Raw genomic sequence first — 13,092 nt, 5'->3', positions numbered from 1 at the left:
TGCGGAAAAATAAAAAAACAAAATCCGGAGGGAGCGTCCAGAGCGCGACACGTGGCGAATGGCTGAGAGCGTGCCAAGTGGCGCTGATCGTTGCGAGGCTCGCGAAGGAGCGCTCGTTAACTAGTTGCTCTCTAAGTTTCGATGGCTTGACAGGGAAGTAGGCAAGGAAATTGGGCCGACTAGGCCTGTTTTCCAATCCATGCTTAGGGCATCTCCAACGCTCGTAAATTTTCTCCCGCATCTATCCTTGGGACAGGGGGAACTAGTCCATGAACACCGATGCAGGAGCCGACCATTCAACTGTACCTGCATACAATTCAAAGCGGATTTAAATAAACCAGATGAAATTCGTGCAAATAAGATGAAATTCATTTAAGCTAAGGCCGATATTTCAACACTCGAGCCCGAGGGACCGCCGACACCGCTGCCTCCGAGGTAGTGGAGGATGCGACCCCATGCCTTCGTTGATCACCGGCGGCAGCTCCTCCTTGACGGGGCGGTGGTTGCGGCTGGGCGGCGACGCTGGCTCTTCCTTGACACAGCGTCCGATCTGGATGTCGTGGTTGCTCAGGGGCGACGCCGGCTGCTCCTTGACGCGGCGCCCGATCCGGACGCTGCGGTTGCGCGGGGGCGACGCCGGTTCCTCTTTTGACTTGTCGGGGTGGGGACTCCGGCTCGCGCTTCACGCAGTGGCGTGGCGGGGACGGTGGCTACTCCTTGACTCGCATCGGCGATGGTGGCACGGGGCTCATGTGACGGAGCGAATGCTTTGTCATGATCTACATCTTAGTCCGTCTGAGCGGCCTCTGCGAGGTGGCGGAGCCGCTGCTCCGGCTGGTGTTGTGGTGTCTGGTCCACCTCATCGCCGGAGGAGATGACGATCTCCTCCTTGCAGGAGGAGCCGACCGTCGTGGATGCAGAGGGGCCCGAAGAGCGACGACGATGACGCCAAGATCCGCCCGATGAAGAACTGCCACTGCCTCCACCTCCCGATGCGGGGAACCACGACTTCGGCATCGCCACTGAAGTTTTGAGGGCTCAGAGAGGAGTGGATGTGCATCGGCGGCACGCTACTTAAATATGTACGACCACGGCCAAGCGAAGGGGCAGTCAGCCCGCTTCAATGCGGCGCAACGATTGAAGTTGGTTTCTCGGGATGCGACGTCCGCATTGAAGCGGTGGCGCCCAAGAGGTCGTCTCCGTCAGCCCTCACGTCCGGTCATGTCGCGTTGCATGAATGCCGGCCGTTGCATTCTCTGACTCGGCATGAATGCGACAGTCCGGAGGTTTAAGGGTCCGTGTTGCAGATGCCCTTACAAACCGTACCTCTCTTTCCCTAAAAAAAACACCCTCTCTTTCCCTGGAAAAAAAGTTGCTCTTTTCGTGAAAATACACAAACCTTAGCTCTGAACATTTGATCAATCAATGATTCAATAGAGGGACATATATTTTTCTCTTCTTATGCGATTCCAACGCAAATTATTTCTTTATCTATATATGCTATACAGTCTATATACTCTATACTCACTGGGCTACAATCACAACTAGCTAGTTGCACAACAGATCACAGACCGGACAGAGGCACAAGATACAGCAGAGAATGGATATATACAGATAAAGAGGAATACACCTAGTGCTTACACACGTAGACCTATACTGCAAGGACCTGTATACTGAAGATGATGCGAGCTAGGAGCTGCCGTGGGACCTGGCCGACGACACAGACTGCGCCGAGACAGAGGCCGTCGGGCTGTGCACCTCCCTCTCCGAGTTGCCGGCCCGGGCCTTCCCGCTGATCCTGCTGATGCTGTCCTGCGCGATTTCAATGAACCAGTCGTCGCTCGGAAGCACGCTGCAGCAGAGATTGGCAATGCTGCTATGTCAGATTCAGACACAAGTGCTAGTATCTCAAATTTAACTGGCTTGAACAGAATTTATTAGGCACTGGGTCACTGGGATGGAATGTTGAAATTGGATAAACGGTTAGAATTTACCTATCAGGATCCAATCCGGTAGCAGAGAATGCTGCCATCCCTCTATCAATTATGCTCAGTATGACATTGTGCACGTGCCGGGACAAGAACCGGCCTTGCCCGAAAAGGATGACAAACTGCATGTCCAGGTAGAACTGGGAAAGAAGAATGTGTTACAAAAAAATTGGAAGCGTAAAATTGCGAGGGACAAAAGGAGCTTACCTGCTGAAGTCCAAGGGGGCCGAGAGCCCTTGGCCCCTCTTCGATTTCCTCCCAGAAGCTCTGGTCATCCGAGAGCCACAGTATGACTGTTTCAGTCAGCCGCATCATCAGCAACGTAGCAAACCTTTCCCTGCCAACAAACATCTCTGCAGCGATGCTCGCCATTCTGTTCAGTTTTGTGTATAATTCCTGCAATGTGGACTGCAGATGAGATACCGCAAAAGGAAATAGTTTCTTGGGCAAGTTTACTAAGCAACGAGGTGCAGCTGACCACTCAAGCCTCATGACTTGTTATCTGAAATCTGGCAAAACACTACTCTATCCAATTTGAAACATGTTCAAATGGCTAGCATTTCTCTAAGTCATTAAGGTAACAAATTTTCTCGAGATTCGTCTTTCCTTCCAATGATATTTTGAAAACAGACGCATAAACAGCTCACTACATCAGAACTAGAAGTAATATTTTGACTTGATAAATTTTAAATATGATTTGTTTACAATTAGGTTGTTTATCCTAACATAAGGCTAAACACACAATAAAAATGTAACATCTAGGACTAGATACAATGCATTTACTATACATATACAAGCAAGAAAGTATCACTGGATCATAAATTCATAAATAATAGATTTATTCACCGTACAACTATCATTAAGAGTCAAACTGCCATTAAAATCCACCAAGAATCAACATTATATGGAAGGTAGTCTGGCCAAAAATAAAATTTAACAGAAGATCCAATAACCAGCATGGTGACACTTGCCATGGTGGACCATGTTCTTCAAACCAATATTAAACATAAGGTTTATCGATCAAGTTTTTAAGGGCAGAAATTTGTAGTACCTGAAAAATTAGAGATGGAACCCATTCTGTCTCTTCAGCATTATTGTCCATATTGATGTACATTTCTGCGCTCAGATGGGTGTCACCTTCTTCCGTGAATATAAGATCAAGAGCATGCTGCCTGCAGAAACTATCTCTAAGTTTATCCACCATATGTTGCAGCTTCCTTTTCCATTCACGTTGCTCTGCACGGTTTTGCTTGTCTGGACCCCTTATACGCATACTACCCATGCTGGCCTGGTTTACAGACGAGAGCTTCATAGCTGCTCTAGGTAACAACTCCTCAGCAAGTAAGGATGCATTGGCTAACAATGCTAATTGCTGCTCCTCAGTCTCTGCCATGCGAATGATCTTATTTCCTAAACCTTCCAAATTTGCTTCATCATCCATTGAGCCCGGCAATGCACTCATGAGCAAATCAACATATGTATTGAATATTTTCAGAAGCCCATCCATTATAGAACCACCCAACTGCAAGCTAAGAAGTGGCCCAACATCCTCAAAGAAATCCTGCAAAAAATACCATTAGTTATCATTGCATATGGATCCTACAAAAACAGGGGACAGTAAATATTTTGTAGAAATTTATTAAATCATATTAATAGTATCTCTCGAAGCAAAACATAATAATTAATCAGCTGCCATATGCTTAAAGGGCGGGACAAAGATACCCCAATTAATGTAGCTTGAAAGTTGAAGCATCTGACAATAAATAGATAGTTACCTGAACCATTGAATTGAACCGATGGGCACTGCTTGAGAGCTTCGGCTGGAGTGCCAAATTACCAGCAGATGCTCTAGCAAATGTCCTTATACCAGTTGGAGGATAGATTAGAGCCCAGTCATCAACTGCCGCTAATGCAGAAGTAGTCTCTTCGATTCTCCTCAAATTGGAATCTAATGCTTGCTCAACACAGGGTCTGAACTGTTTCAACAGAACTGCTGAAAGTGACAGACCACGAGCTTCTAACAAGGAGGTATAACCAAGTGCTATCTGAACACACTCGGCAGCAGCTCTTAAGCCCCCAGCTGCTGCACAAGATCCTAAAGCATGCCTCTTCACAAGCAAGGTAAACTCCATTGCCTGCTTAGTAGCCCAAGTAACCAGTTCAGATGCATAGGATGGTTCATCACCAAACACTTCCATAGAGTCACTGAGAGCATTAGCTATAACAGAGAAAACATGCTTTGCAAGAGACGCGGTGTAAGCCACACTATGCGCTGTGCTAGACGGACGTGTTGTTTGTATTTTGGACTGAAGCCTTTGGTTATGTGCACTGAGCAACAAACTATGAGCACGAGGTCCATCACCAAGCCGCTTGAGAGCAGAAGCTGCAGCACGAAGTTCAACGCCACAAGTAGAAGACTGGCAGGCGGCTTCAGCAAGCTGATCTGACAGCTTCTGACGATTATCAGAGATAACCCCCTTCAAAGCAACAATGTCAGCTGTGGCAAGAGTCTGTTTCTTTTCTGCATCAACAGCAATTCGTTCTGCTTCATCCAGGGCATCCAGTGCTTCATCCACTCTTCTCTCAGCTAGCAAGACATCAAGCTTGTCGGGAAAATCTATATGCCATTTCTGTATTTCTGAAAGCTCCTGGTATTCAACAGTGGAGATGTTCTCTTCTGCAGAATCTTCAGGTCCCATAATCAAGGAATCAATCTGAATCCCTTCGGATAGACCATGAATTAGAGCTGACTCTGTATTTAGCAGATTTCTGATAGATAGCAGCTCCCTTTCAAGTTCAGATATCTCCTTCGATGTTCTGATAACCAGGAGAGTAGTTTTCAGACATTGCTTTTCAAAGCCATGTGTAGTGGAAAGGAAGAACACAAAGTTGGGAAGTGACAGAAAAGCAATAATATGAAATTTCCTGAGTGTACAAATATAGTGCATGCCATAAAATTCAGGATTTATGAATAGAACGTTGCCGTAAATGGAAACGAAAATTAAGAAGCACCATCCACTCAGAACAATAGAAGAACTGTTATTAAGAAATTGCTGGCTTCATACTGTTCTCAAGCAATCATTGGAAACTTGGAATGTGTTTCTTTCATCTCAGAAGTACTGTTACGCATATAGTCGTATTGACTGCAGAACTTGAGAGACCAAATTATTAGCAGTAGGACATGCTAGGGCACAAACCATTTTAGACAAATAAAAACAGGGGAAGGGGGAATTTATCAGACACAAGTACACTGCACTCCAGAAAGATACTCCGTTGGTTGAGATTAAATATCAGCAGCTGATTTCACACATGATGAATACAGCATAATTAAGTGTATACACTTGAACGCACCTGATGAACGCAGCATAATTAGCATATACACTTGTACGCATCTCTTCAGCGGAAGCCTTCTTTAGGTCTTGCAGATAAGAACACAGGTGCCTTATTTCCTGCCATAAATTTTGAATATTAGCCATGGTTCATTTTCCAAAGCATCTGGTGCTTTAATATTTCAACAGGCCATTCAAGAACAATACGCTTCAAAGCGCCGCCATTCGAAAGGGTGAGTCTGCCTAAGAAGCACATGTCCATCACATGGTGCAACAACAGTGTTCATTCATAAACATGATTTTACCTAGGATTCAAGATCGTTCACTAAATTGATGGGAGGAGTCGATCTCTCCGCTCAGCAGAAAGCCCATGAGCAGGGAATTATAATCTGCCATGCGTTTCCGAGGTCTACCTTCAGTTGAGGAAACACCTCCAACATCCAAATTGACTGTGTTAAGCAAGTAGTACTACTCCAACAGTGGCCCTAACCCATAACAACAGGTACAAGATCCTAACGCCAACGCGTGATAGAAACAGAATTTCTCACAGAAAAGCTGCAGGATCGAAAGGTAACGCATAATAATTAGGTAAGAAGTTGCATTCCCTTTTCCATTTTTAGTCAGGCAGGGCTAACCGGCAGCTCCAAACCTACACACGTGCCCGCCCGCCCGCGGATTACCCCACGAGGAGCAGCACGACATCCCTCTCTGCTTCGGTGCCTCCTCCAAAGCTGCTCCACTCCACTAGTGCACAAAACAAACCCAAAAAAAAAAACTCGTCTCCCCCCTGGATCATGTCGTGCACGCAGCGGCAGCGCGATCGACGGCAATTTCTACCAGGAGGAACTCGCATCGACGGATAAGAAAGTACTACTACTTCTATCTCGGAACACGGAAGAAAGACCTTCCCGGCGGGCGGTCCCTCCCCTGGCCCTGAGCCCCTGAGTCGCTCACCTTCTCGGTCATGGTCTGGCACTTGGACTGCACGTACGAGTCGGGGTCGAACTTGTCGGTCTTGAAGATCTTGAGCTTGTCGGCGAGCTGCACCCCGGCGCCCCCGCCGACGCCGCCCGCCGGGAGCACGCCGGAGTGGCCGGCCGGGCGCGACCGCGACGACCTGGCGGCGCCCGACGCCATCGGAGGCCAGCGGGCGAAGAACGACGGGCCTCCCTCCCTCCCCGCGGGATCCAGAAGCTTCTAGAAGCGGCGGGGCCGGCGCGGCGGCCGTGTGTCTTTGATTCCTGCGACACACGAGGGGCTTTGGTTGGTTGGTCCAGGATTTTGGATTTTCTCGCTCGAGTTTTTTAGGCAGGGGAATGGCTTTGGGAATGGAGACACACAGACTTTTTTTTTTTTGATGGAGAGACGCACAGACTTGTTGTGCCCGACAGCTGTGTGCGATAGGGGAAAGATCGATGAAAGTGGCGTGGGCCACTTTTTTTTCTCCTTTTTTTTTTGAAATTGGCGTGGGCAACTTGGGATAAACTTCTGACTAGGGCCCACTTATCTCAAGTCTCTGATGCTTTGCTTAATCAGATTGTATGATCGTTGGTGGTTCCCTTTAAAAACCATGCTGCGATCAACTCAATCAAAGCAAATTAAATTTCATAAAAAAAACTCGACTAACTAAATTTTCCTTGTCTTTTCTACACACACCCAATCAAATCAGATCTTATCAAAAAATTTGAAAAAACTCAATTAAATTATAAATTATTCCTTGCCTTTCTTATCCGTACTCAAGTCAAATAAAAAAATCTTCTCAAGATAAAGAATACTCCCTCCTTTCTATAATGTACCACATTAAAAAGAAGTCAAACCTCACAAACTTTAATCAAGTTTGCGAGAAAAAATATTTACAACTAGAATGCCAAACGTATATCATTACAGTCATCATAAGGTATAGTTTCATATTTTATATATTTGATATTATAGATATAAATAGTTATCTATATAAACTTGGTCAAACTTAGCAAAATTTGACATTTCAAAATATCTACACGCACTACATTATAAAACGGAGGGAGTATGATGTATGTAAGGTACTCCATCCGCCCAGGTGCATAGGGCATCTAAGGAGTTGGTAAATCTCTCCGACCAAGGTAGATGATGAGTGGTGGAATAAATTTTATAGTTTGCAAAAGTACACAATTAATACGCCCGTTTTTCTTAAAAAATTATATTTATCGATGCATTAATTAAAACACATGCATGCATGACCACTAAATGTCTAAGAACTACTACATAGTACATTGATGTGTTTTATTTTGATTTTTGCATGCAGTGATTTAATGCACCTTGAAATCTGAATATGTGATGGTAAGTAGTAGTACTCCCGGGCAAGGGCAGCCCTGCCCGAGTCCGCTCGAAAAACCCGGGCCGGGTCAGACTTGCCATTCGGGCCGCCTTGTTTTGCAGCCCGAAAGGTAGTTCGGGCCAGGCTTCGGGCTTCGGGCCGGGCTTACACATGCAATCACTGAAAAACAACATTCGGCCTGGGCTTTCGGGCTTTCGTTTGGGCTTTTGATCCTGGCTCAAGCTTTAAAAGGAGTGTATTTCGGGCTTCGGGGCGGGCTTGGGCTTGAGTAAAGAAGGTCGGGTTTTTACAAGCCCGGCCCAGCGTATGAGCAGGTTTAAATAGTAGTATAATTGAGACTAATAAAATGAAAAAACACAAATTTTGAGATGAGCCCTGTAAACTAGAAACGAGGAAGTATATGCGAGTCATGATTGTTGTTGAACCACTAGAATATGTATGCTCCATAACAGCGCACGAGCAATTAGTGCTACTTAAGAGATGAAATAATTTAAATTCCAATGATTGGTGGGGAGGCGAGGTTTAAATGGAAAAAGAAATGAGAGTTGAAGGAGCCAGCTTCCACTGTGTCGCTGGGTCTAAATCGCAGACCGGTTCTCATCATGTACCAAAACAAGAGAGTTAGAGTAAAATCAATTTATTACACATAATACTGGCAAAAATTATATTGCACCTAATCTCTTATGCAAACTCCCATTTCTCTGACCCAAAGGTTACAAACAGGTTGTACTATCTCCAAAAACGCATGACAAGTTTCAAGTTTCAACCCACCCTTCTTTCTTCTTCTTTTGCGAGGTGTACGTGTATGAGCTCTTTTTATGTCGTCGTGTTATTAGGGGCAATTTGGTTTGTGTCCTGAGACGTTGCCGCCTGGACTGAGTCCTCCCTGGGATCCGCCTGGACTGTGTTTGGTTGGTAGCCACGTGCCTGTGGTGGGAGGTCATTATTGTGTTTAGCCTGGTCCATAAATGCAGGCATGTGCTTAGCCTGGTCTAGGCGTCCGAATTTGGATGCCTGGCTTCTACGACAGCTGCCTGGGATTGCTAATGAAGTACTTATCACATGCATGGGTCCACTAGATACTTCTCCAGGCCAGGCACGCACCAAACAACCTTGTCACAGGATAGCCTGGCCAGACAGAAAACCATGCTGATTCCAGACGCCTCTTTATCCCAGGCATGCAGCTGAGGACGAGAACCAAACTAGCCCTTAATGTTTGTAGTATGAATTTTATGTTATTTTGTAGATATTGATTAACATAGAGTCACAGCATCGATTGTTATATGCTCCGCAAAAAATGTTGTTGAATGATATTTCTTAACCACCCTGTTATCCTTGGTTATTTGACATTCTCATGAGCCTAGGTAAACGAAAATTGTACGTTATTACTAAGGCTGTGAAAACGATTATTGTGTGGTGATGGCCGCTGTGACATGGCATTTGTTGCTACATTTCTCTTAGTCTTTGTAATAATGTTGTCGTGTGCATCGGTAGTGCATGTCGATGTTGTGACATTGCAGTGTTGCTAGCGTGATGTGCAGCTAGCAGCAGAGATGGAAGTACCGAAGCTAATTGTGTCGAGCTCAAATGTACAACAGGAGTAAGCATACTTAATGACCCTAATAAGAACCACTTTGCAGTTGGGCCTCTCATTGAAGAAATTAAAAGGGAAAGTCTCGTCGGGAGTTTAGGGCTCGGTGGGTGGGTGCAATGTTGTTGTTGGGGATATACCCCACGGTATGACTCGGCCAGGAATGACCTGGCTATCTTATGGCGGCTCGTCATCAGGCTAGTTATATGGGTCGTAATTCAAAGCCCGGGAGGCGACTGAAAGAAGAGGCCGGCTCATAAGCCGGTATCTGGTAAGCCGGCCCGACAAGAAAGCTGCAAGGAATTTCCCTTACTTGAAGGACAAGATAAGCAGGAAATAGACTAAGACACAGGTCATAGTACAACCCTGGATTCTGTTGTAACCTCAGGGCATCAACATATATATAAAGGGGAGCCCCTGCGGCAGAGAGGACTAAGCTACAAGCTCTCGAGTACTAGCTTAGCCAAGTCGCACCCCTATAATCAAGATCCCAAACAATAATCCATCAAGCAGGAAATAGGCTATTACCTCCACCGCGAGGGGCCGAACCTGGGTAAACTCGTGTCTCTCGATTCCGATCAACCCCGTTCAAGCTACTACCTAGCTGCGATGGCCTCACGTCTAAGTCCTTTTTCGAGAACATCTGCCGTGACAAAACCACGGCAACTGTGCTAATGGAGCAGCACATATATGTTGCAATGCAGATGCGGAGCTATGTGTTAAGATGAAGGGCCTACTGCCCCACCCCCTAGCTTTGAACCAATTTGTAAGGATTTTTTATTGGAGAGTTAGATGGGATTTTTTAACCCTTTATCCCCCAAAAAACTCATATTGTGATTGGATCACCTTGAGCGAGTCTGATTTTACAATAAGTTTTCAGCAACCTAGATTTCCAACACAAGCTTGAGCCCTCTTTGAATAACGGTAACCTTCATCATAGCCGCGTTTAGAAGACGAGTGTGTGGGGCTGACATCCATGCCACAGCTCGCCCATGATCGTCCTGAAGAACCGGCGTTGAAGCACCTGATCCATCATGGAAGTAAGCATGATCAAATTCGATTGCAAGAGGTTTCTCCCATTTTGCTTCAGGTGCAATGATTTTTAACGCCGCTTCAACAAAGTTTGCAGTGAGGGATTGAGTGGCAAATGTCGTGTTTCTTGGAAGTGTCATGGTTTCACCTTTCACAGTTTCTCTGCTTTGCCACCAAATGCATCATATGCCCCTATTTGTCTGTATTTACCCTTTGAGTGATACAACTAGCACACATACTTTGTGCCATTGTGTCAAATTCTTTTCTTTTAGCGTGGAAATACCCGTGCTTTATTTTTTGAGAAATGGAAATGCCCGTGTGTTTTTTGCCCGTGCTATGCAGCGTGGCTTTGCATGTTGGGCCGATTGCTCACATTCCTTCTGGACATAGTGACGGCGGCCCGCGCCAGACTCCTCCATAACCCTCTCCTAACCCTTTCCCGTGGTCTCCTGCTGTAAGCCGCCGCCGCCGATCGCCGACCGCCATGGCTTCTGGTGAGCTGCCGCCGTCCAAGAAGAAATCCGCTCCCACTACCATAAGCTCCCTCGGCGAGGACCTCCTGTGCGAGGTTTTCCTCCGCCTTCCCTCCCTCCCTACCCTCGTCCGCGCCGCCCTCACCTGCCCCGCCTTCCTCCGCGTCGTCCGCTCGTCCCCAAAATTCCGCCGCCGCTTCCGCGATCTTCACCCGGCCCCGCTTCTAGGTGTCTTCCTCGACATCTACGACCCCGGTATGCCCGCCTTCGTGCCCATCCGCCGCCGGTCCGATCCGGACCACGCTGCCGCCGTCCGCGGCGCCGATGTCTTCCTCACCCGTGTTCCTGACCTGGAAGCCGAAGAGGAAGGCGGTGCCGAAGATGAAGGGGAAGGGGAAGACGAAGATGAAAACATCGGGTGGTCGATGACGGAGTGTCGCGACGGGTACGTGGTCCTCGTCAACCGGACTGTCGGCCGGATCATCAAGCGGGTGGCCGTCTACGACCCCCTCACGCGGGGCCTGCACCTCCTCCCCGCGCCGCCCGGAGACCCAGAAGAGACTGAAGTTGAGTTCCACGTCGTCACGTCCGATGAGGACCGCCGGTCGCTCCGCGTCATCTGCATCTGCAAGGAAAGGAAGAAAGTGCGGGTCGCCGTCTTCTCGCCGGACAGCAAGGAGTGGCAGATCTCCCCAAAAGCACCGCGCCTGAAGCTGCAGGCCGATGACAGTGGTACGCTAGTGAATGGGTGTGTCTACTGGGCAACTGTAAGCAAAGCCGATATTCATGTGCTGAAGCTGAACACGGCAACACTGCAATTCTCCCGGATGGATCCGCCGCGGCATATGGGAGGGCGGGAGGGTCTCAAGGTCGGGGAGACCAGCGATGGGAAGCTCTGCTTGGCCTGCGCATCTGAACTCACTCTTGTTGTTTGCGTCCAGAGAGCCGATGGCGATGGTGTCGATAAATGGATGCCGAACAGGACATTTGAGTTGGTGGACGATATCGACAAGCTCCGGCTACAGTTTGTAGATCGTTTCCCATGTCTGAAGGTCGTGGCCATCATCGGTGGCATTGTGTATTTGGCTACCTTCCAGGCAGAGCATCCTAGTTCTTCTGGCTGCTTCCTATCATTCTGCATTGAAACAGAGGAACTGAAGGAGGTCTGCCCTATCACTAACTCTGATTCTTCCTATCCCTACGTCATGGCGTGGCCTCCTGTTTTGGTAGGCAATAAGGTGAACTCTCGCGGCTACAAGGGGCTCTAGTAGTAATAAGAGGAATAAGAAAACTAGAAGTCGGTCCATTTATCTGTACTGCAGATATCACCTTTTCTGTTAACCGATGATGGTATGTTTGCTATGATTCTATATATCCAGTCTTCATTAGATTTACTCAATTTTGTATAAATCAAGATATCCAGGTCCAGGTGTCATTAGGAATTGCAAGTTATTATTTATGTTGGCTTGTTATCATTGTGAGCAAATGATGCCCGCGGTAAAATAAGTAAATATCTTGGCTGACAAGAGTAGTGTCAACTCCCAAAATTAACGATCGACACCCTAAAATTGGCAGGCGAGAGTATCTATGGTCCTATATATATATATATATATATATATGCCACGGCCACACATTCTGCAACTATGCATTTATTTATTTCCCTGGATTCATTTTCCTCTGTGTCTGCTGTTAAGTTTAATTTATTATGAATCTAGAGATAGTTTATTTTAGAATGAAATAGTGTTCTTGACATTTGTTTATTTATTGACTGTTGAGAATAGATGCAATGGAGTTTATGCCACATGTAGCTTGTGGAGTTAGCACGTCGCCTGCCAGGTGATTTTCATAGTTAGAAAGTTATCCAAATGTATACGCTGGAGTTATAACGTTGCCTCAGTGGACAACAGTGATGATATGATCTAATATCAATCTGTTGAGCGTGCCCGTGTCTGCTACTCCTGTGACTATTTGCCCCATGTCTGATTGGGGCAAGCAGCAACCGCTTTCCTCAGCACAGGCACAGACGACATAGGTCCTCACTTTTCTTGCAATTTTGCCCGTGGTCAGGGTTTAGATACCTTTTGTGCCCATGGGTAGGGCATCTCTACAATTCTATGCCTGGGGGCATATGCCCAAACTGACTTGATAACCTAACATGAATCTCTATCCCAATGATCACCAAGAGTGAAAGGCTCAGAGCTGCTGGGGTTGCTGCAGATTGCACCTACGAAGTGCTATAGAGACTTGGAGCTGCTGTTCTTTAGCACTTCTTAGTTGCAATAATGAGAAGAGAACTTCCATTTGCGCTTACCCCTTGGCTATTTCATGTCATGTGCTATCCGTTGTGTTAATTTAGTCATGTTAT

At 46.7% G+C, this 13,092-nt stretch overlaps 2 protein-coding genes across 2 annotated transcripts; one reads left to right on the top strand and one right to left on the bottom strand.

Moving 5' to 3' along the window:
• Window positions 1-1,426: 1,426 nt before the first annotated feature.
• LOC123123321 (exocyst complex component EXO84B) lies at window positions 1,427-6,639 on the bottom strand. The gene is made up of 7 exons (XM_044543809.1): window positions 6,272-6,639; window positions 5,340-5,437; window positions 3,764-4,805; window positions 3,040-3,549; window positions 2,196-2,384; window positions 1,995-2,128; window positions 1,427-1,852 (listed from the first exon to the last, which is right to left on the bottom strand). Exons 1-7 carry the CDS (start codon window positions 6,452-6,454, stop codon window positions 1,690-1,692), a joined length of 2,319 nt encoding a protein of 772 aa, XP_044399744.1. The 5' UTR covers window positions 6,455-6,639; the 3' UTR covers window positions 1,427-1,689.
• Window positions 6,640-10,653: 4,014 nt separating this feature from the next.
• On the top strand, window positions 10,654-12,137 carry LOC123125838 (uncharacterized). The gene has a single exon (XM_044546286.1). It carries the CDS (start codon window positions 10,739-10,741, stop codon window positions 11,993-11,995), a length of 1,257 nt encoding a protein of 418 aa, XP_044402221.1. The 5' UTR covers window positions 10,654-10,738; the 3' UTR covers window positions 11,996-12,137.
• Window positions 12,138-13,092: the final 955 nt, after the last annotated feature.

This window comes from Triticum aestivum, chromosome 5D (assembly GCF_018294505.1).
Source record: "Triticum aestivum cultivar Chinese Spring chromosome 5D, IWGSC CS RefSeq v2.1, whole genome shotgun sequence".
Classification (NCBI taxonomy): Eukaryota; Viridiplantae; Streptophyta; class Magnoliopsida; order Poales; family Poaceae; genus Triticum; species Triticum aestivum.
The sequence above is the reverse complement of the archived record's forward strand: the minus strand, read 5'-3'. Positions and strand labels throughout refer to the sequence as shown.